This window comes from Arachis ipaensis, chromosome B7 (assembly GCF_059453495.1).
Source record: "Arachis ipaensis isolate K30076 ecotype BB chromosome B7, ASM5945349v1, whole genome shotgun sequence".
Taxonomy (NCBI): Eukaryota; Viridiplantae; Streptophyta; class Magnoliopsida; order Fabales; family Fabaceae; genus Arachis; species Arachis ipaensis.
Window position 1 is genome coordinate 1,870,179 of NC_142442.1, and position 22,378 is coordinate 1,892,556.

The window sequence follows — 22,378 nt, forward strand, 5'->3', positions numbered from 1 at the left end:
TAGATGTACACCAAAATCAGTCACTAAAGTCCACTACTAGTATAAAATACATATTGGAATATAAATAAATATTAAAAATAAATACATATTGATGACTGATTTTAGTGGTTGATTTTGGTGTACAAATAGCATTTTTGTTTTTTATTAGTTAATTTTAACAAGACTCATTTTATGTCCAGAAAGGAATATTATTTTTCACTGAAATTTATGAGACTTAAATGGTTGTAAGAATATAAATTTGGTAGTATTTTATCTTGTGAGATGAATAACTTTCAAACTAGTTTCCATTATTCCAAGTTTCTAACCCATCCATATGACGCTATTTTCAAACGTAGTTTCCACTCATTTACATGGACCTCTCGATGTATACACCTAGCATGATTTATAAAAATCGCCTAAAGAAATTAAATAGCCACATATAACTGGGTCAAAAATAGTGTACATATAAATGTTATTGAATACCATGCAACCCAAATCTCCTTGCTTCTTTTCCTTAATTGATTTCAAGCTAATGAAAGTAAGCCACATATATATGTTAATATGTACGTAGCCAATCAAGTGAATCGCGATAAACTTGATCAAGTTCCTTCCAAAAAAATGTTTAATTCTTTGTCTACTATTTCAATTATTATTATATGAAGCTAATCAGTGGTTTAAGCAAGAATGGTTTATAAAATTTGATGGTTGGAGTAAATATAAAATACTGTTATTGCTTTAAACAAGGCCGGTTAATAATACTCTCAGTTGAGAACCACATATATCTAAATCTGACGTTAGAAGAAAACTACTTATTAGACTTGATTTGGTCTTATTGGACATTGATGATAGATTGGGATAGTATGAACATTATTATTTGGCTATAAATACATGAATCTTGATATATGTGATATGAGTCATATAAAACTATCAAGGAATAATCAATAATGATGTTGGTGGTTGTTAGGCTGGGTTTGGTAAAGTTTTTTTAAGAGGTGTTTGTGATTTTCAAAAGCACAAGCACATCATTTTGCGTTTGGTAAATTAAAAAGCCCAAGTGCTTGTGCTTACGGCTTTTAAAAGTTAGGGATGCTTTTGAAAGCACCTAGGAGGGAGCTTTTCAAAGCTGGCTTATACTTACGAAATTTTTTTCATTTTTCCGCATGTATTTCCCGCAATTATATTGTCATTAAAATCCTTGTATATTTCTAACTTCTCATCCTAACATTCACAAATTCTAACACAATCTTCATATATTTTTTATTTTTCAACCTAATCTTCACAAATTTCAATACAAATACATCTCTATCACATATTAGGTATGAACTTCTATTTATTTATGTTAATTTTTTTTGCGTTAATTTTGTATTTTTTCAGTAGATCTATTATGTTTGTTTTTCTCTGTTCTTTGAAACGGGAAGAGGTTGATCTGGTTTATGAAAATCAATCATAAAATTTTCTTTGTATGAACACTAGTCAAAATTATAATAACAACATGTATATACATATGTAAATATAGATATATAATTATAAGAGTAGTTTATTTGAGATAAGTGTCCTATTTTTTGTGATCTATAAAGATGAGCTAATATATATAGGTGGGTAATAAACGTACCCAGTACTAACATTGGATTACATACAAATTTTATTATTGACTAATGATAAATTTATTTATATTAGTACAGAGAATAAATCAAGTAAATATGTTAATTATTATGATACTTATATAATAAAATAAATACTAAATATGTTAATTTAGTATTTTTAGTAATGATGTTTAGGATAAAATAAATTTTTATGATACTTATATAAAATTTTAAAGTTAAAAAATAAAAGAATTTATTTATTATATTTATGTTTATTATGAATTTTTTATTTTAACATTATTTTATTTTAAAATATTATATAAATTTTTAAAAAATTTGAAAAAAAAAATTATTTTTTGTTATAAACATGTTTATTATAATTTTTTTAACTTTTAAAAGCTGTTTTACCAAACACAATTGTGGTGCTTGTACTTATTAAAAGTCATTTTTAATTTGATTTTACCAAACGCAAGTGCTGCAGCTTTTAAAAAGCTATCTTTTAAAAGACAGCTTTCATAAGCTACTTTTAAAAAGCAAAAGCTTTACCAAACCCAGCCTTAGAGTGGTGGTGTGTGTGCACATATTTAAACTTTTTTTTAAGAAATTTAAGATTGGTTAATATTATATTATATAACGATGAAACGAAAACGATGGTGGATGTATAAAGAAATGTTTGTCTATTGTATTGTGTGAAAATAATGACCAAAAATGAAAGAAATAGTCAAATTATAGGGTACGTATATATACTTATAAATGACCCTTATTTAAAGGTCTAAATTAAAGTCGTCCATCCTGTGTATGGTCAAGTACTAAAGTTAAACACAGATTAATGATAGGAGAACAATAATAAAGTCCATAACATTAATTCCAACATAATTAGATGGCTATAAATAGATGGTTCTTGATTGATGAGTGGCATACCAATCCCAATCTGCAGTTAAGCCATTACATATACACTTAGCTTGTTGTGGCACAATAATAATCAATGGGGTCTTTTATTAGAGTGTTGGTTTGTGTGCATATGTTTATGTTGTTCCACTTTTTTGCATGTTTGTCTTCTCATCATTCATGCCATTCAGAGGAGAGTTCTGCATTGCTTCACTTCATCAACACTGAACTCAGTAATGACACCTACTCTTTTTATGAGGATGAGTGCCACCATGTTTATCCAAAGACGAGTACGTGGGAAAATGGGACAGATTGCTGCTCATGGATGGGTGTCACGTGCCATTCTGTGTCTGGTCACGTGATTGGCCTTGATCTCAGTTGTAGTACACTTAAAGGTAATATCCATCCTAACAGTACCCTTTTCCATCTTACTCATCTCCAAACACTCAACCTTGCTTTCAATGTTTTTTATGGTTCTCACCTTCCCTTATTACCGTCTCAGTTTGAAAGGCTTGTGAGTCTCATACACTTGAATTTATCTGCTTGTTGGTTTGAAGGTGATATCCCTTTCCAAATCTCACACCTTTCCAAATTACAATCACTTGATCTCTCTTTTAATCATCGTTTAAAGTGGAAAGAAACCACTTGGAAGAGGTTGCTGCAAAATGCAACTGCTTTAAGAGAGATTGTATTGGATAGTACTGACATGTCTTCCATCACTACGACTTTCTCCAATTGGTCTTTTTCCTTCCCTTTGGTTACTCTTAGTCTTGTTAATACTGGAATAAGGGGTCATTTGACAAGTCACATTCTTTGTTTACCCAATCTTCATGAGCTCTATCTATCTGGAAATGAAAATATTCAAGTCCATGTTCTAAAGTTAAATTGCAGTACTTCTCTTAATTTTTTGTATCTTTCACGGTGTCAATTCCCAAGATCACAAATTCCTCCTTCCTTTTCTAACCTTACACATCTAACTTCTTTGGACTTGTCTTTAAGCAACCTCGATGGTTCATTTCCATCATTGTTCTCAAACCTTCAACATCTCACTTACTTGGACCTTTCATACAATGAATTTAGTGGCTCAATCCCATCATTTCTCTCAAACCTTCAACATCTCACTCACTTGGACCTTTCATACAATAGATTTAATGATCAGTTTCCAAAAGTAATTGGTCAATTGACCAAATTAGAAACACTCATTCTTGCAGGTAACAATATAGGAGGAAAGTTATTGCTATCTTCATTAGCTAACTTAACTCAAATTTCTCAATTGGATTGTTCTCATAATAAGTTTCAGGGGCCTCTACCTAACAAAATAACAGGTTTTTCAAGTTTGACTAAACTGTATTTAAATGATAACTTGTTGAGTGAGACAATTCCATCTTGGATTTTCTCTTTACCATTTTTGACCGCCTTAGATCTATCAAATAATCAGTTTACTGGACACATGAGTGCAATCTCATCCCTTTCCTTGCGGGCTCTTAACTTATGCGGGAATAAGTTACAAGGAAATGTTCCAGAATCAATGTTTAACCTTGTAAATCTCAGTGTCTTGTGTTTGTCAGGCAATTGGAGTGGTCCTCTCCACTTTTCACTTTTTTCCAAGTTTCGAAACCTTGGATTTCTTTCTCTTTCAGGTTTTAATTCATTTTCACCATGTTCTGAAACCAATGCCGGTCACCAGTTCACCGACTTGTTCGAGTTGAAATTGTTTCAGGTTGATTTAACTAATTTTTCCAAAATCTCGTGCGAATTTCCAGTGTTGAAAACTCTCGAATTATCAGAAAATAAACTTGAAGGAAAAGTTTCCCAATGGATACATGATATGCATTCATTAGAGTATTTGAAACTTTCACATAACCAGTTGTCATCAGTAGGCCAATTCCCATGGTATCAACTTGTAAACCTTGATCTTAGTTTCAACTTGTTGAGTGATATTTCCTTCATTTGTAATGCACCTTCTCTCCAGATTCTCAACTTGTCGCACAATAAGTTCAGAGGCACCATTCCACGATGCCTTGCCAATTCATCAAACCTCGAGGTTTTGGATTTGCAAATGAATAAACTTCATGGCACTCTGCCGAGTACATTTCCAAGGAATCTCATTTCATTGAATCTCAATGGGAACCAATTGGAAGGCCATTTGCCTAGATCTTTGTCCAACTGTGAATATTTGATGGATTTGAATCTTGGCAACAATCAAATAGAGGATAGATTTCCAAATTGGCTTCAAAGTTTACAGAATTTGAGGATATTAGTTTTACAATCCAATAAGTTGTATGGACCCATTGTCAGCTTGAAAACCAAAGATGCGTTTTCCCATTTACTTGTTTTTGATATCTCATCCAATAACTTTAGTGGCCAGTTACCAAAAGCCTACATAAAAAGTTTCCAAGCCATGAAGGGTGTTTTTGGGGAAGAAGTGCAAATCAGTTTTGATTATTTCAAAACTTATAGTTTTGGCGGTATTTCTCCGATAAACATTCGAAAAGACTACGAGGATTCGTTGTCTGAAACAATTAAAGGGGTTAGATTAGATTTTGAGAAAATTCCAACCATTCTTGCCTTCATTGATGTCTCTGGAAACAAATTTGAAGGAGAGATTCCAGATGTTATTGGAGAGCTTCATAAACTCAAAGGCCTCAACCTTTCACATAACAGACTTGTTGGTCATATTCCCCACTCTTTGGGAAATTTGACAAACCTGGAATCATTGGATCTCTCCTCAAATATGCTTACTGGGAATATTCCTACTAAATTGACAAATCTAAACTTTCTTGAAGTCTTGAATCTTTCCCAAAATCAATTGGTGGGACCAATACCCAAAGGAAAACAGTTTGATGCATTTTCAAACGATTCCTATGAGGGAAACATGGGGCTATGTGGATTCCCATTGTCAATTCAATGCAATAACAATGTCCCTTTGCAACATGATCCACCTTCTGAGGCTGAAGACAAATTTGGGTTTGGTTGGAAACCAGTGGCAATAGGATATGCATTTGGAATGGTGCTCGGAATTGGCTTGGGATATTGTGTTTTCTCAATTGGAAAGCCTCAATGGCTTGTGATCCTCTTTGGAGGCAAAAGAATCAAAAGGAGGAGCCGTGGAAACCGCCGTGCAAGAACCACTCTGTTTCAGCTTTTTGTTGTAATGTAAATGTGCAATAATAATTGTGTCATGTGGTGTTGTGTGTTTTTTATATTTTGTTTGAATATTGTGTGTTGTGTGTTTTTATATTTTTGTTTTTATATTTACTATTTAGCCCCTTTTTCTTGCTAACACTTGCTGGATTTACAGGAGACTTTTCTGTTTTTAGCTCGTCCCTAGCTACGAGACATTTTCATTTTGTCTCGTTACTTGGCACGAGACATTTTCGGTTTTTGCTCCTGTGCAGTAGAAAACATAAATGGAGTATGAGAGAAGGAAAATTACACTCAGATATATCCTGGTTCGGCTGCTAAGTGCAGTGCAGCCTACATCCAGTCTCCATCACAACAATGATGGAATTTCACTATAATCAACCAGATTACAAAATGTAAAGTGCTAACCCAACTTACAAGGAGATTCCCACAGAATCATGAAACACAACATAGATGAACAAAGGAACTCTAAGACATCTATGGCTTTTTCTTTTAATTTTGCACTCTCTACCTTTTTCCGCTCTATGGCTTTTTCATACAAACCTCACTGTTTGCCTTTTTCCATGAGACTCAAGACATGACAAAATTAAACAGAAAAATACTAAACAGAATACAATGAAGGAGAAGAAAATCTGTAAGGTTAGGTAGCTCTGAGAATCCTGTGCCTTACCTCTCACTGCTTACTTCTAACTCCTTACTTCAACCAGTGGCTGTTCCCCCTTTTTATAGAAGAGAGAAGCCTCCACACTTGAAGCCAATAACCCAAGCCAACTTCTTCTTCCTTCAAGAAACTGGTTCGGCCACATAGAGAGAGAAGAGATAACCATGCAAAACCCAACATGCAATTACCTCTAGTCCTTTCTTGATCATCACCCTTCATCAATCCGAGCTCTCCATCCTTGGCTTGCTCTCCAAGATGGATTTCTGGCCCTTGATGCTTCATGATGAAAATGACTTCATCTGCTTTAATCTCTGCCTCAACCATCACTTCGCCACTTTAGCTACTTCCTGTGGTGGTTGAGCAGAATCAAAGACAAGCCATGCTTCAAGAATCTCCCTGGCTGGCCGTGATCTTCTTCTTCCTTTTTGAGCATGAAGAAGCCAAGATTACCTCACCAAATCTAACCAAATATAGTGATAATCTCAGCCACAGCTCATTTTTATTTTAGTATGTTTTCTTGCCATCATTGTGATGGTCTTTAGGCTTGCTTTCTCTTCCTTTTGGTAGCTCATTTTTGCTTCCATGGCTACCAATGTTTCCTGTGTAATAACCGAAGAGAGAAAGAAGTGAGAGAGAAGAAAGAATATGAAGAAAAGCAATAGTGGTTAAACTAATTAATTGAAAAATAGCTTGCTTTTGCTTCCCTTAGTTGGCGTGTAGCAATGATGCCCTTTAGTCAAATCAATCTTCTCTCACTTGCTTATATTCCCAATGTTTAAATTAGCTTTGAAATCCTTTCAGGAAGTGTAATGGAATCCATTGGAAGCATTTGTGGATTTATTTTTCTTTGCTTCATGGATTCAGACATAACATGAGGAACACTCATGGAATTGGGCTTGGTTGCAATAATCAATAAGTTTCTTGGCCCAATAATAACATTTGCTTTTTTCTGATAGAATTTGGAATATGTATGAAGCAAATGGGAAAGCATGTAACACACTTGGGCTTAAAGCAATCAAAATCATTTGGGCCCAAGTAACATAAAGAATCAAATCAGCCATATTCATCATATATTTTTAAAACAAAAGACTGAAAGTAATTGGGCTTGCACCAGAAATTTGTTTTCGTCCCAATATTAAAACCTATAACAAAATTATTTAATCAATATATATTGAATGAAAAATTCAGATTAATAATTTTGCAATTAATTAATTTTAATAATATTTAGTCATCACCAATATTAATTTAGAGTTTTCCAAACTCATCATCATGTTATTTCTGTTGTTTACATTATATGTTGTATGCAAGTCTTGGTGATATTTATACTTGCTATTTCTTACATATTTGTAAGTGTGTTGTTACATATATATGATGTTGGAAGTAAATTATGATTTTAAAGTATATAGTCGTCTCTCTAATATAACATCTTTTTCTCTTTTCGTGCAAATCCAACAACACTCGTTGATTTCGACATTTTTTGCTTCATTCTACTTTTTAGTGTTCTAACTCCAAACCAAGCACATATTTGTCAATATCTTAAGTAATTTGTTTCTCTATTTTAACTTAAACTTGGCCATCAAAGCTCAAAAAAGAGAAGATAATTGTTAGATATTATAGAGATGTGAAATTGAACAAGAAAATAGCAAAGTAAGAAGCAGCTTTTTGCAATAAAACTAGGTTCTGCCTTTAATGTTGATTCGTAGATTTTTCATTTCCATGAATCTAAAAAATGGAATTTCAGATTGTCCAACTAATAGTATCATTTTCTAAATAATTATAATAAAATTGAACATAATACAGTCCAACGTTAGATACATCAGACGTGCAATTGTGATGTTCTTGATTCCTGCCATGTCAATTTCTTGTGCACTAATCCAAGGTTTGATCTATTTAAGCACTTTGTGTTAGCATGCCAAAACCTCATAAAGTAAAATTACATTTATAATTACCAAAAGAGATATAATAGAATTTAAGAATGAGTAGATGATAATAAAATCTTTTTATTTTAACTGAACATGAAAAAGAAATTCTGCAAATATAAAATAAAACCAAACACATCTACTTACTATATTCTCTTGTGGCATTTCCTTTTATTTATTTAACTAATTAGTTTCCAAGTTGAAGTAAAAATCCTATTGCGTTGCACCTCTTTTACTTTAATTATCAGTTTTTTTTTGTTGGTAGTAACTTTTAATTATCAGTTTGTGAAACAAAAATGTCTAGTCTTATTGTAGTGTGAGGTTTGCTATGGGCTAACAACTTTTGTGATTTGTAGCCATCAAATAACTATTAATGATGATTTTAATGGTATGAGATTGTTGTGAGATTTCATCTAATGACTCACCTTTTTTTGCTACTTGCCAGAATTTAATAAAGTTGTTGGCCACCGACTTTTTTTACTAAGCAGCGCAACCTTTGTTGACTCTTAAAAGCAAAAACATGACTTTGCTTTTTCTTTTTTTCCACATAGGCATTGGTATGTTACTCAACGTTAGGATTGTTTATGGTCGGACCGGATCGAGTTTAAGTAGACTCAGACTTAACTTTAAAAGGATAATAGGTCTATTTTGACTCAATCTGAAGCGATCCGAAAAGAAATTAGATTAAATCGAGTTAACTCAATAAAACATTAGTATATACAAATTTATAAGTTTTATATATTAAAATAATAAAATTTTATTTTTAAAAAATACATTTAATAAATATTATATTATATTTATATTAAAATAAATTATTTAAAAATAAAAATAATAGCGTATAATATAAAAAATATTAAATGAATTATAAAAATATATTACTAATTAACTCATATATATATATATATATTTAATTGTAAAAAAAATTCGGGTCGGGTTGGATGACTCAAAGTAAAACCCAAATCCGACCCAAACATAACACCAAGTAAAAAATAGAAATTCGAACCTGACAAAATATGTCGGGACGAATCTTAAACACCTCTATTCGACGCTGTATTTTTTGGCTTTTAATAGTTCTATACTTCTATGCTAAGAGCTTTATATAAGTTTACAAGTTACATCTGTTGCAATAAAGAAAAAAAAATAATTTAGATTGGCTGAGTGGTTAACTTACTTGTTTGCTTAAGCAAGTGTCAGAAATTTAAATTTTGCATTATACATGCAACAATCTATTACAAAGATGAAATTTCAAGTTTATTTTTTTTATCAGAGTAAATATTTAAATTTCCAAGTTTAATTTCATAATTTTTAATAAATTTTTATTATCTTAGAAAATCTCAAACCGAATTGATTCTTTTCTATCAGAGATTAATTTATGTTATCATAATATTTTTTTAGGACTTAATTATTGTATAATAAAATTTACTAAAAATTTATTTATCCAATACAAATATTAGATTTTTGTTTAAAGCACAAAAAGACCAATTTAAACAATGAGAATAATTATAAAAAAATATTCAAAATAATAAAATTAAAAATTTAAAAATAAAATTTAAAATCATTGAACACCAATTTAAATATTTAATCTAATTTTTTTATATATCTTATTGCAATAGGATCACATCAATTCATCCCAACAAATACAACGTTATTGTTAGAATATAATTAGGATCAATTAGAATCAATTAGTATTATTTAGTATATTTGAATATTTATTATAAAAAATTATATCTTTATTATTAGTTTATTACAATTCTCTTAGTACCTATAAATACCCTTTATATTGTATCATTTTAGACAAATTAAATAAACAATTTAAACACACTCAATAATACATATACAAATCATTTTTTCAATTTAGTGTCTTGTTTCTAAGTTATTACCGTTTTTCCAACCCTTTCCTCACTGCATGCTTGACTCCTTGATTACGGGGATTGGGGAGCTAATATAAATAAATATAATAATAGTATTATTTATACAAGAATATCTAGTATACTACTCCAAAAAGAAAAATTTAATTAACTCTTATGACCTTTTAAAAGGATTATTTTTAAATAAATAAAAAAAATTATTTATCAAAATATATTATTTATAGTATTTTTATCAAAATTCATAAAAAATATTTACATGCACCCGGTATGTAAATGTCAATTATGTTATGTAACGATTTTATTTATTTATAGTGTAAATGAGATAAGACATGTGATGAATTTTAGTAAAATTGCTATAAATAATATATTTTGAGAAATAAAATATTTTTTATTTATTTAAATAAAAAATCTCCTTTTAAAATCATTATACATTACTTCCAAGTATATTGGGTAATTATATTTATCACTACTCTACTTATTGTAAAAAAAAACGTAATAAAAAAATATGTAGACTTTTTATTATAATAATTTGATATATATCACTACTCTTATAATGTTTTTAATTTATTAATTTGATAATATATTAACAGATAACAATAACAATACAAAAAAAATTCACAATTTATTTTGTTTGGTTCAAAGAATATTTCCAATATATAACTTCCTTATTACATAATTAAATATTGTAGTAGATAATTACAATATAAGAAAAATTGCATAATTAAAACTAATTTTTGTCATAAATGATTTCATTTCCCTTTAATAACAAATCCTGTGTTATTTTTTCAAAACAAATTGGATTGAATTGATACTCTCATTCCATATAAGAACTCTCAGAACTCACAAGTCACTCCAACTCTTCTTTCTCATTTGACTCGATTCAAAGACTAATGAAATGAAATTATTTTTCAACACCCATCCATGACGCTATTTCCATATGTAATTTCCATTCGTTTACATATAATAAACTATTAACGTGAATTCATGGACAAAGACGTTTGGTCAATCAAGCTAAGAGAAACTTATATTTTAAAATGGAAGGAGTATTTTTTTTATTTAACTAATTTTAACAAGACTCATTTCATCATGTAAAAAAGGTGTTTTTTTTCTAAAAGTTATTAAATTTAAATCATTAAGATATAAATTTAGTAGTCATTATTATTCTTGTGAGATAACTTTTAAAATTAAATCAATATTACTTAATTATGACGAAATAAACAACTAATAAAAAATGCAACTCTTAATTGTTAATTTGATATTAGCTAGATTACAAAGTATATTATTATTTTTCTTTTACTTCCATAATTAAAGGCAAAAATTAGCAACACAGCTAGAGAAAGATTTGAGACAAACAATGTATGCAAGAGATGGGTTAAGTGAAAATTGAAATTGCTTAATTATGATCACATTATATTCCTTCTAAACATTTCCTTTTTTTTTTCATTTTAGTTTTGAAATAATAAGAATGAACAAATAATTTAAATTTAGATTATTGTTCTCCTAAAAATTTCATCTATTTACAAATTTAAAATCAGTGTAGGTTTTCAATTAAATTTTTTTAAAGTATATATAGAGACCTTTAATACAAATTTAAATAAATTATAAAGACTAACAAAATAATTCAATCTTTATCAAATGTCATCAATTATTAGAAGAAAAAAAAATAATTATAGTGCATGGATTCTAATTAAATAATTATTTATTATCTCTAAAATTTTCAATAAAACTAAATTATATATATATATATATATATATATATATATATATATATATATATATATATATATATCCCAGCAAAGACGTTAATTAGAAAATCTTCAAAGTAAATGGACATTTCTTCTACAACACCTTCCCTTGTGTCTGCTTTGCTTGCATGACTTAGGTTCTACTTTCTTTTGACTTTGGACTTTGTTTCTCGATTATCCCATGCATTCTCATCACTAACCAAACGACATTTTTCTAAGCTATCCACCGTGACATTAGTTTTTGCATTATTATGCTGTTAATCACAAATCTTACATGAATTGCTTGCGGGATGGGGAAGACTTGAGATGATGTTGTTGAAGGGTTGGAAAAAAAAAAAAAAAAAGCTCATTTAGAATAGTGTTTGGCATATACTATATCAAAAATTACATGAAATTAATTTTTAAGCGATTAATATTAGTTAAATTAAAATTTAGAATATAAAATTTTAAATAAAAAAAAGTTAATATTAACTGAAAAAATTAACTCTCTAAATAAACTCATATTATATTATTGATAACTTAAATTGATAATGATGAAACGATGGTGTATATATAAAGAAATGTTTTGTCTACTATTGTTGTATGATGATGACGATGATGATAATGATGATGACGATGATGATAGAAGAGAAGTAGATACAAAATCATGTAGAGAGAATAAGAAATTTATTATCAATATAGTATCACTAAATATACTTGAATTTATATATCATACACTCTTTATAATAATATAGTCATTATATTACAATTATAATCACTCTTTACAAATACAAAATGCACTTTGGTTTGCTTTGTATTAGATGTATATCATAAAGTATTTCATAGCCTATTTATAGACAAATTTATGACATAAAAATTATTATACAAATTTGCCAAATCTGACAAAATAAATTAGGCATAGCACATGAGTAATACGTAATTAGTATGTACTCAAACACGGTATACTAATAGTCAAGCCATCCATATTTGATTTTATTGTATTGAATGTATATAGATATCCATATGTTATAGTACATATATTATAATATCTATTATATTGTGTCAATATAATGACCGAAAATGAAAGAAATAATCAAATTATAGGGCACGCATACATACTTTACAAATGACCCTTATTTGGAAGTCTAAATTTAAGTCGTCCATCCTGTATACGGTTAAGTACTTAAGTTAAACACAGATTAATGATACGAGTTACGAGCAAAGCTTATGAATTATGATGATATGAGACTAATAATAAAGCCCATAAGATTAATTCCAAATAATTAGATGGCTATAAATAGATGGGTCTTGATTGATGAATGGCATACCAATACCAATACCAATACTCAATGGGGTATTTTGTTAGAATGGTGATATGTGTGCATATGTTTATGTTATTCCACTTTTTGACATGTTTGTCTTCTCATTCATGCCATTCAGTGGAGAGCTCTGCATTGCTTCACTTCAAGACAGAACTCATTACTGACACTGCCTTTTATGAGGATGATGATGATTATGCTGATCTCTGCCCCCATGTTTATCCAAAGATGAGTACGTGGGGGAATGGGACAGATTGCTGCTCATGGATGGGTGTCACGTGCCACTCTGTGTCTGGTCACGTGATTGGACTCGATCTCAGTTGCAGTGGAGTTGTAGGTAAAATCCATCCTAACAGCACTCTTTTCCATCTTACTCATCTCCAAACACTTAGCCTTGCTTACAATTATATCTATGGTGATGTTCCTTTCCAAATCTCACACCTTTACAAATTACAATCACTTGATATCTCTTGGAATTCTGGTTTAAAGTGGAAAGAAACCACTTGGAAGAGAATGTTGCAAAACGCAACAGCTTTATCTGAGATTGTATTGGATAAAACTGATATGACTTTAATTGGTCCAACACCAAATCCTTTCTCTTTGATCACCAACTTGTCTTCCACTTTGGTTACTCTTAGTCTTGATTATACTTCGATAAACGGGTATGTGACTAGTGACATGCTCTGTTTACCCAATCTTCAATACCTCAGTCTAAGTAGCACTCGAGGGGGTGGCAATGAAGGCATTCAAATCCATGTTCTAAACTTGAATTGTACCACTTCTCTTAGATTTTTGGATCTTTCTAGATGTTATTTCCAAGGGCCTATCCCTTCATCATTCTCAAATCTAACATACCTCACTTCCTTGAATTTGGTAGAAAGTAACTTAAACGGTTCAATCCCGTCATCACTTTCAAACCTTCAGCATCTCACTCATTTAGATCTTTCAGGGAACAGACTCAAAGGTTCAATCCCGTCATCATTTTCAAACCTTCATCATCTTACTTACTTGGATCTTTCATCGAATAGGCTTGGTGGACAAATTCCAAATGTGTTTGATAGGCTAACCAACTTGCAGACTTTGTTTCTTCAAAGTAACTATTTTGGAAGGAAGTTGCCACCCTCATTGTTTACATTAACTCAACTCTCTGTGTTGGATTGTTCTTACAATAGAATTGTGGGACCACTACCCGACAAAGCAGCCTTTTCAAATCTCACCCAGTTAATCCTAAATGACAACCTCTTAAATGGGACAATTCCTTGGTGGGTTTTATCCTTCAAGTCTTTGAGATATTTGGATCTATCAGATAATCGATTCACAGGACATATAAATGAAATTACATCTTATTCTTTGGAGTATCTTGACCTTTGCAACAATGAGCTCCATGGAAATATTCCAGAATCGATATTTGATCTTGTAAACCTTACAGATTTGTGCTTGTTATCACACAGTAGTTGGAGCGGTACTCTTCACTTCCCACTATTTTCTAAGCTTCAGAACTTGGTGCATCTTTCCCTTTCAGGTTGCAATTCATTGTTGCTAAATTCTGAACCAAGTGTTAATTACACTTTCTCCAATTTGCGGACACTAAAGTTGCTTTCAAACAATATTATTGGTCATTCAACATTCTATGGAGTCTTTCCAAAAATTGAGTATCTTGAATTATCCAATAATAAACTTGATGGGAAAGTGCCCAAATGGATACATGATATGGATTCATTACTTCATTTGAATCTCTCACACAACTCCTTCACATCAATAGGTCAATTCCCATGGCATGGACTTGAATTCCTTGATCTTAGTTTCAACTCAATGGTTGATGACATTTCTTCCTTCTTTTGCAATGAAATTAATTTGCGTAACATCAACTTGTCCCACAACAATTTCACTGGAACATTTCCACAATGTTTGTTCAATATCTCATTGCCTTTGGCTTTGGATATACAAATGAACAAACTTCATGGCACTTTGCCAGATACTTTTAAGCATCTTGTTCTTGTAACACTGAATCTCAATGGCAACCAGTTTGAAGGTTTATTGCCGAAATCTTTGTCCAATTGCACAGAGCTTGTGGATTTGAATCTTGGAAACAATCAATTTGAGGATACATTTCCCAATTGGCTTCAGAATCTATTAAATTTGAAAATACTGGTCTTAAGAGGCAACAAGTTGCACGGTCCCATTGCCAAGTTGAAATCTGAAAAGATGTTTTCAAGTTTGATTATTTTTGACATATCAAGCAACAACTTTAGTGGTTCATTACCGAAATCATACATAAAAAAATTTCAAGCCATGAAGATTCCTGGTGATAAAGAGCATAGTTGGAGTTATTATATTCAAACTGGTGCTGGTATTTCTGGAGAAGGCAGAATTCGACCAGAATATCATGATTCTATAACTGCAACAATTAAAGGAACCAATACCCCTTTTGCAAAAATTCCAAGAGTCTTTGCAATGATCGATTTGTCAGAAAACAAATTTGAAGGAGAGATTCCAGATGTGTTTGGAGAGCTTCAAGCACTTATAAGCCTCAACCTATCACATAACAGCCTCATTGGTCCTATTCCCCGCTCTTTGGGAAATTTGACAAACCTTGAATCATTGGACCTCTCCTCAAATATGCTTACTGGGAGAATTCCCACTGAATTGACCAATCTCAACTTTCTTGAAGTCTTGAATTTCTCCCAAAACCAACTGGTTGGACCAATACCTCAAGGAAAACAGTTTAATACATTTTCAAACAATTCCTATGAGGGAAACATGGGGCTATGTGGATTTCCATTGTCAATTCAATGCAACAACAATGTCCCTTTGCAACAATATCCATCTTCTGAGGCTGAGGACAAGTTTGGGTTTGGATGGAAACCAGTGGCAATAGGATATGCATGTGGAATGGTGCTTGGAATTGGCTTGGGATTTTGTGTTTTCTCAATTGGAAAGCCTCAATGGCTTGTGATCATGTTTGGAGGCAAAAGAATCAAAAGAAGGAGGCGTGGAAATCGGCGTGCAAGAACAACTTAATGGCCACAACTTCATCTTTTTGGGGCCACTCTCAAGTTCATTGTTGCATGGGAAATTTGTTTCAGATGTTGGTTATTGTTGTTGTGTCTTTTTATATTTTTATTTATTTTGAGGTTGTAATTTTTCTTTTCGCTTTTCCTTTTTTTTTTCTTTAAATGTCTGCAAGTCTTGTTTTATAATTTGTAAGAGTGTTGCTACATATATATGATGATGTTGCAAGTAAATTATGTTTTTAAAGTAGTATATAATTGTGTCCCCTATATATTATATTTTTCTGTTTCCATGCAAGTTCAACAACACTACACGTTAGTTTCCACCTAAGAACATGTTGGAAAGTGCAGAGTAGCTGCAACTGCAACTACATTGAAAGTGATTATGGCCCTACATTACAATAAGCAAGAGTTGTAGCACAATATCATACCATCAATTCATCCCCGCAATTACGTTCTTGTTACAAAGTCTTCATATGTACACTTTTTCCAACCCTTTCTTCAATGCATGCTTGACTATTAGGATTAGGGAGATAATGTAAATAAATAAAATAATATAAGTATTATTTAATATCAATCTATATTGACAGATAACAATAATAATAATATAAACAAATCACAATTTTATTTTGTTTGATCTGAAAAATATTTTTAATTTAATTTTATTATTAACATAATTAAATATAGTAGTGGATAATTAGTATATATACAAGAAATTTTGCATTGAAAAGCACACTAAAATTATTATTAAATTTTTGTCACATTTTTAAATTTTTTTAGATTTATTTATCGTTTGTATTTTTTGAATTATTTCTTTAGCAATATAAACTTTTGGTATTATTTTAGTAGTTTTTTTTTACTTCAACAAATAATCCGCAAAAATTAAAGAAAGATTTGAAAGACTAGACAATGCATGCATGCAGGGAATGAGAAAATATGAGATGGGTTGGGTGAAATTGATAAATTTGATCATCACAACAATATTATTATAAAAGTTAATGAGTAATAGCTCAAATGGCATAATCTTCTCATACTTAATTAAGAGGTTGCGGGTTTGAGTCTCATATCTAAAAATATATATATATTATTATAAAAAAATTCACAATTTATAATTTGTTTCATCTGAAGAATATTTCCAATTTAATTTTCTTATTACATAATTAAAATAATAGTAAATAATTACTAGATCTAAGAAATTTTCATTAAAAAGCACCTTAAAATTAATTTTTGTCATATATACATAATTTCATTTTCATTATATCTATCACTAGAAAAAAAAAATCATTTTAGTGGCAAATTTTAGTTGTAATAACATAATGGTTATTGTTCATACCCTGACCCAATAAATAGGGCCCAAGATCTAAGCAAAGAAGCCCAACCCAAAGGGTTGGCCCTCCTCCAGTACCGGCCTTCGTCCCAGAAGTCGGTACTAAACACGACCTGCTCCAAAGAAGTCGGATACGAGGGTTAGCTGGCAGATAACACTCATTCGAATGAGTAACTGCCCCTAGAAACTCTCTAACCACTTCATAGAGCCATATCTTAACCTCCCTAAGATATGGGAACGGTTATCCGCCTAAAAAGGTGGCACTACTTCAGCGGTGGTTATTGGTTCACCACTATAAATACCCTGACTTCCCTCAGGTATCACTAAGTCCAATACATTCTAAACTTGCTTACACCCTTGCTAACTTAGGCATCGGAGTGTCTTTGCAGGTATCACCCCCCATCCTTTCGCACGTGCAAGTCGGACGGAGGAACACCGAGTTTCGGGCAAACGCGATAGTCTCCTCCCTCACACGTTTGGGCCTACCAACGTCATCCGGCCCACCAATCTCTGGTTACCCACCGTAACATTGGCGCCGTTGCCGGGGACCCGAGAGATCAACCAGTGATGGCGGAAAGATCCCCTGAAGAAGGTCATGTGGAGACAGATTCTGATCAAGAGAATTTGAACACCGGAAACAATGAAGCAGATCAGAACCTCCACCAGGAAGCTAATGATCAACATAGGGAAGGCACCTCCGGAATCAAAAATCCGAAGGTGAACTTCTCGGAGGGGCGCGAATCGGAAAAAGAAGGACCCTCCCACACTAGTGAGCTTATGGGATTAATCCATAGCCGCCTCGAGCAGCTAGAACAGGAGCGGGAACGACAAAGGGAAGCTGAAAAGAACCTAAAAGAGGAGATGGAGCGACGAAAAGAGTTAGAAAGAAAACTCTTAAAATTAGAATCCTCCCTCAAAAGTCGGAATTCCCACGGCGATAGAGAAGATTCTCCCTTAGGAGAGAAAGATCCGTTTAGCGAGGACATAATGAGGGCAAAAGTTCCGAGAAACTTTAGAAGCCCCGATATGGACCTCTACGATGGAACCACCGATCCAAAGCATCATCTGAGCAACTTTAAAAGTCGGATGTATCTGACCGACGCCTCTGACGCTACGCGATGCAAAGCTTTTCCGACAACCTTGTCAAAAGCAGCGATGAAGTGGTTCGACAGCCTCCCTCCGAGGTCAATTACCAGTTTTGAAGACCTCTCAAGAAAGTTCTTGATGAGGTTCTCCATCCAGAAGGATAAAGTAAAGCATGCACCAAGTCTCCTGGGAATAAAACAGGAGGTCGGAGAGTCCTTACGGGCCTATATGGAAAGGTTCAACAAAGCATGTTTGGAGATTCAAGACCTACCCACCGAAGCAGTCATCATGGGGCTAGTCAATGGTCTTAGAGAAGGTCCCTTCTCACAGTCCATATCAAAAAGACACCCCGCCTCTTTAAATGATGTACAGGAAAGAGCCGAAAAATACATCAATATGGAAGAAAACGCTAGGCTAAGAGACCCAAGTTTGCGACTCGGGCACCCTCCCTCAACGAAAGAGAGGGAGAGGGAAGCGAAGAAGAAGGAAGAGCTCGGCCTTGATAGGCCAAGAAAATATCACTCTTATACTCCATTGAAAGTCCCTGTAGTGGATGTATACAGAGAAATTTGTAACACCGAAAGGCTGCCTCCCCCCAGACCTATTAAGAATAAAAAAGGGGGAAGTCGCGGGGATTACTGTGAGTACCATAAGATATATGGGCACTCTACAAACGACTGTTACGACCTTAAAAATGTGATAGAAAAGCTGGCCAGAGAAGGTCGGCTTGACAGATATCTCATAGAAAGGTCGGACAGTCATGGAAAAAGAAAGCGAGATGATATGGACAAAAGAGACCCACCACCGCAAACTCCGGAAAGACATATCCATATGATCTCAGGAGGGTTTGCAGGAGGGGGACTCACGAAATCCTCTCGTAAGAGACACCTCAAGAGAGTGTACCAGATTGAAGAGGGGTCCTCCGACCTCCCCACCATTTCATTCACAAAGGAAGATGGGCGAGGAATAATCCCTGGGCACGACGACCCAGTGGTAATCACCATGATCCTGGCAAATGCCCATCTACACAGAACACTAGTAGACCAAGGAAGCTCGGCGGACATCCTATTCAAGCCCGCCTTCGACAAGCTAGGTTTAGAGGAGAAAGAGTTGAGAGCCTACCCCGACACCTTGTACGGACTAGGTGACACGCCAATAAAACCACTAGGATTTTTGCCCCTCCACACCACCTTTGGAAAGGGGGAGAAATCAAAGACTCTGAGTATAGACTTCATAGTCATCGACGTGGGGTCGGCCTATAATGCTCTAATCGGCAGAGCTACCCTTAATCGACTCGGAGCGGTGGTATCGACACCCCACCTTTGCATGAAATTCCCGACCCCAGCAGGGATAGCAACGGTGAAGGGAGATCAGAAGCTAGCAAGAAAATGCTACAACGAAAGCCTAAACCTGAGAGGAAAAGGCAAAGAGGTTCACACAATAGAGCTCGGTGGAGCAAGGATTAAAGAAGAGTTGCGACCCCAGCCCGGGGGAAAAACCGAGGAGATTCAGGTCGGCGAAGAGGAAGGAAAAAATACTCACATAGGAGCCAACCTAAGGGAAACCTTAAGACAAGGATTGACTAAGCTCCTAAAAGATAACTCCGATCTCTTCGCCTGGAAGGCCTCCGACATGCCTGGGATAGACCCCAAGCTCATGTCTCACAAGCTCTCGGTCTACTCAGGGTCCCGACCTGTGCAACAGAGAAGACGCAAGCTCGGCCCAGAACGAGCCCTAGTAGTAGAAGAACAAGTGCAGGCGCTCCTAGAAGCCGGCTTCATCAAAGAAGTCAAATACCCAACATGGCTAGCCAATGTAGTGCTAGTCAAAAAACAAAATGGCAAATGGAGAATGTGCGTCGACTACACCGACTTAAATAAGGCATGTCCCAAGGACCCTTATCCACTACCAAGCATTGATGCCCTAGTAGACTCTAGCTCGGGTTATCAATACTTGTCGTTTATGGACGCCTACTCGGGATATAACCAAATCCCGATGTACGAACCAGACCAGGAAAAAACATCATTCATCACGCCCAGAGCTAACTTTTGCTACGTGGTCATGCCATTTGGATTGAAAAATGCAGGGGCCACATATCAGAGGCTGATGAACAAGGTGTTTTCCCCTCACTTAGGAAACTTAATGGAAGTATACGTCGACGATATGTTGGTAAAGACCAAGAAGGAAGTCGACCTCTTGTCTGACCTCTCACAAGTCTTCGACACCATAAGGTTGCACGGGATGAGACTAAATCCTGCAAAGTGCGCCTTCGCAGTGGAGGCAGGAAAATTTCTAGGATTCATGCTAACACAAAGAGGGATTGAAGCCAATCCCGACAAGTGTAGAGCTATCCTAGAGATGAAAAGCCCGACTTGTTTGAGAGAGGTCCAACAGCTGAATGGCCGACTAGCAGCTCTCTCCAGATTTTTGGCAGGATCAGCACTAAGATCCCTTCCGCTGTTCTCCCTACTGAGAAAGGGGCACCAGTTTGAGTGGACTCCCGAATGCGAGGAGGCGTTCCAGGAGTTCAAAAAGTTTTTGAGCCAGCCTCCTATCTTGACCCGACCTATACCCGGAAAAGACCTCATCCTATACCTCTCCGTGGCAGACAGGGCTGTCTCAGCAGCCTTGATAAGAGAAGAGGAGGTCAGGCAACACCCAATCTACTTCATCAGTAAAGTTCTACAGGGCCCTGAGCTAAGGTACCACAAATTAGAAAAGTTCGCCTACTCCTTAGTAATAGCCTCTCGAAGGCTACGGCCTTACTTTCAGGCTCACACAATAAGAGTCCGCACGAATCAACCCATGAAGCAAATCCTCCAAAAAACGGATATTGCAGGAAGAATGGTACAATGGGCAATAGAGCTCTCCGAGTTCGACTTAAAGTATGAAACTCGGACGGCGATTAAAGCCCAGTGCCTCGCCGACTTCGTTGCCGAATATGCAGGGGATCAAGAGGACAAACCGACTACTTGGGAACTCTATGTGGATGGATCCTCCAATAAAACAGGAAGCGGCGCAGGCATAATATTGGTAGATGAAAGGGGAACCCAGATAGAAGTTTCCCTCAAGTTCGAATTCCCAGCTTCAAATAATCAGGCAGAATACGAAGCCTTGATCGCAGGATTGAAGCTGGCTGAAGAAGTCGGTGCTACGAAAGTGATGGTATACAGCGACTCCCAAGTGGTGACCTCTCAAATAAGTGGGGAGTACCAGGCAAAAGACCCAACTATGAAAAGGTACTTGGAGAAAGCCTCGGAACTCTTGGGGCGCTTTGCAGAAACCGAGGTGAAGCACATAACTCGGGATCTAAACAGCAGAGCAGACGCCCTATCCAAGCTAGCAAGCACCAAGCCAGGAGGAAATAACAAAAGCCTGATTCAAGAGACTCTCCAGGAACCTTCAGTGGTAAAAATGGAAGACACACTAGAAGTCCTTGAAGTGGTCGGATTGAACCTCGGATGGATGAACCCCTTAGTCGAATACCTAAAATTCGACATCCTCCCTAAGGAGGAAAAAGAAGCCCAAAAAATCCGAAGGGAAGCACAACACTATACCTTGGTGAAAAATGTTCTCTATAGAAGGGGGATATCAACACCATTGCTAAAGTGTGTGCCGACCTCAAAAACCACCGAGGTGTTGGAGGAGGTACACAGTGGAATCTGCGGGAATCATCTCGGAGCCAGGTCATTGGCCAGGAAAGTGATCCGAGCAGGATTCTACTGGTCAACTTTGCAGAAAGATGCCACAGAATTTGTGAAAAAGTGCCAGCCATGTCAAATGCATGCAAATTTCCACGTGGCTCCCCCAGAAGAGCTCATTAGTATCACTTCTCCATGGCCCTTTGCAAAATGGGGAATGGATCTGTT

At 34.4% G+C, this 22,378-nt stretch overlaps 2 protein-coding genes across 5 annotated transcripts; both read left to right on the forward strand.

The window, feature by feature from the left end:
* The first annotated feature begins 2,497 nt into the window (after positions 1-2,497).
* LOC107609075 (receptor-like protein 9DC3) lies at positions 2,498-7,034 on the forward strand. The gene has a single exon (XM_021106899.2). The coding sequence runs from the start codon at positions 2,548-2,550 to the stop codon at positions 5,608-5,610; it is 3,063 nt and encodes a 1,020-aa protein (XP_020962558.1). The 5' UTR covers positions 2,498-2,547; the 3' UTR covers positions 5,611-7,034.
* Positions 7,035-13,115: 6,081 nt separating this feature from the next.
* On the forward strand, positions 13,116-16,214 carry LOC107606450 (receptor-like protein Cf-9). Of its 4 annotated transcripts, none has more exons than XM_088492906.1 (2): positions 13,116-14,575; positions 14,642-16,214. In XM_088492906.1, the coding sequence occupies exons 1-2, from the start codon at positions 13,116-13,118 to the stop codon at positions 16,104-16,106; spliced, it is 2,925 nt and encodes a 974-aa protein (XP_088349032.1). In that variant the 3' UTR covers positions 16,107-16,214. The 4 variants fall into 4 exon arrangements, with proteins under 4 accessions (XP_088349032.1, XP_088349033.1, XP_016163999.3 ...); XM_088492907.1 differs by having other exon boundaries at positions 13,116-13,977; positions 14,050-16,214; XM_088492908.1 differs by having other exon boundaries at positions 13,240-13,424; positions 13,456-16,214.
* The last annotated feature ends 6,164 nt before the right edge of the window (positions 16,215-22,378 follow it).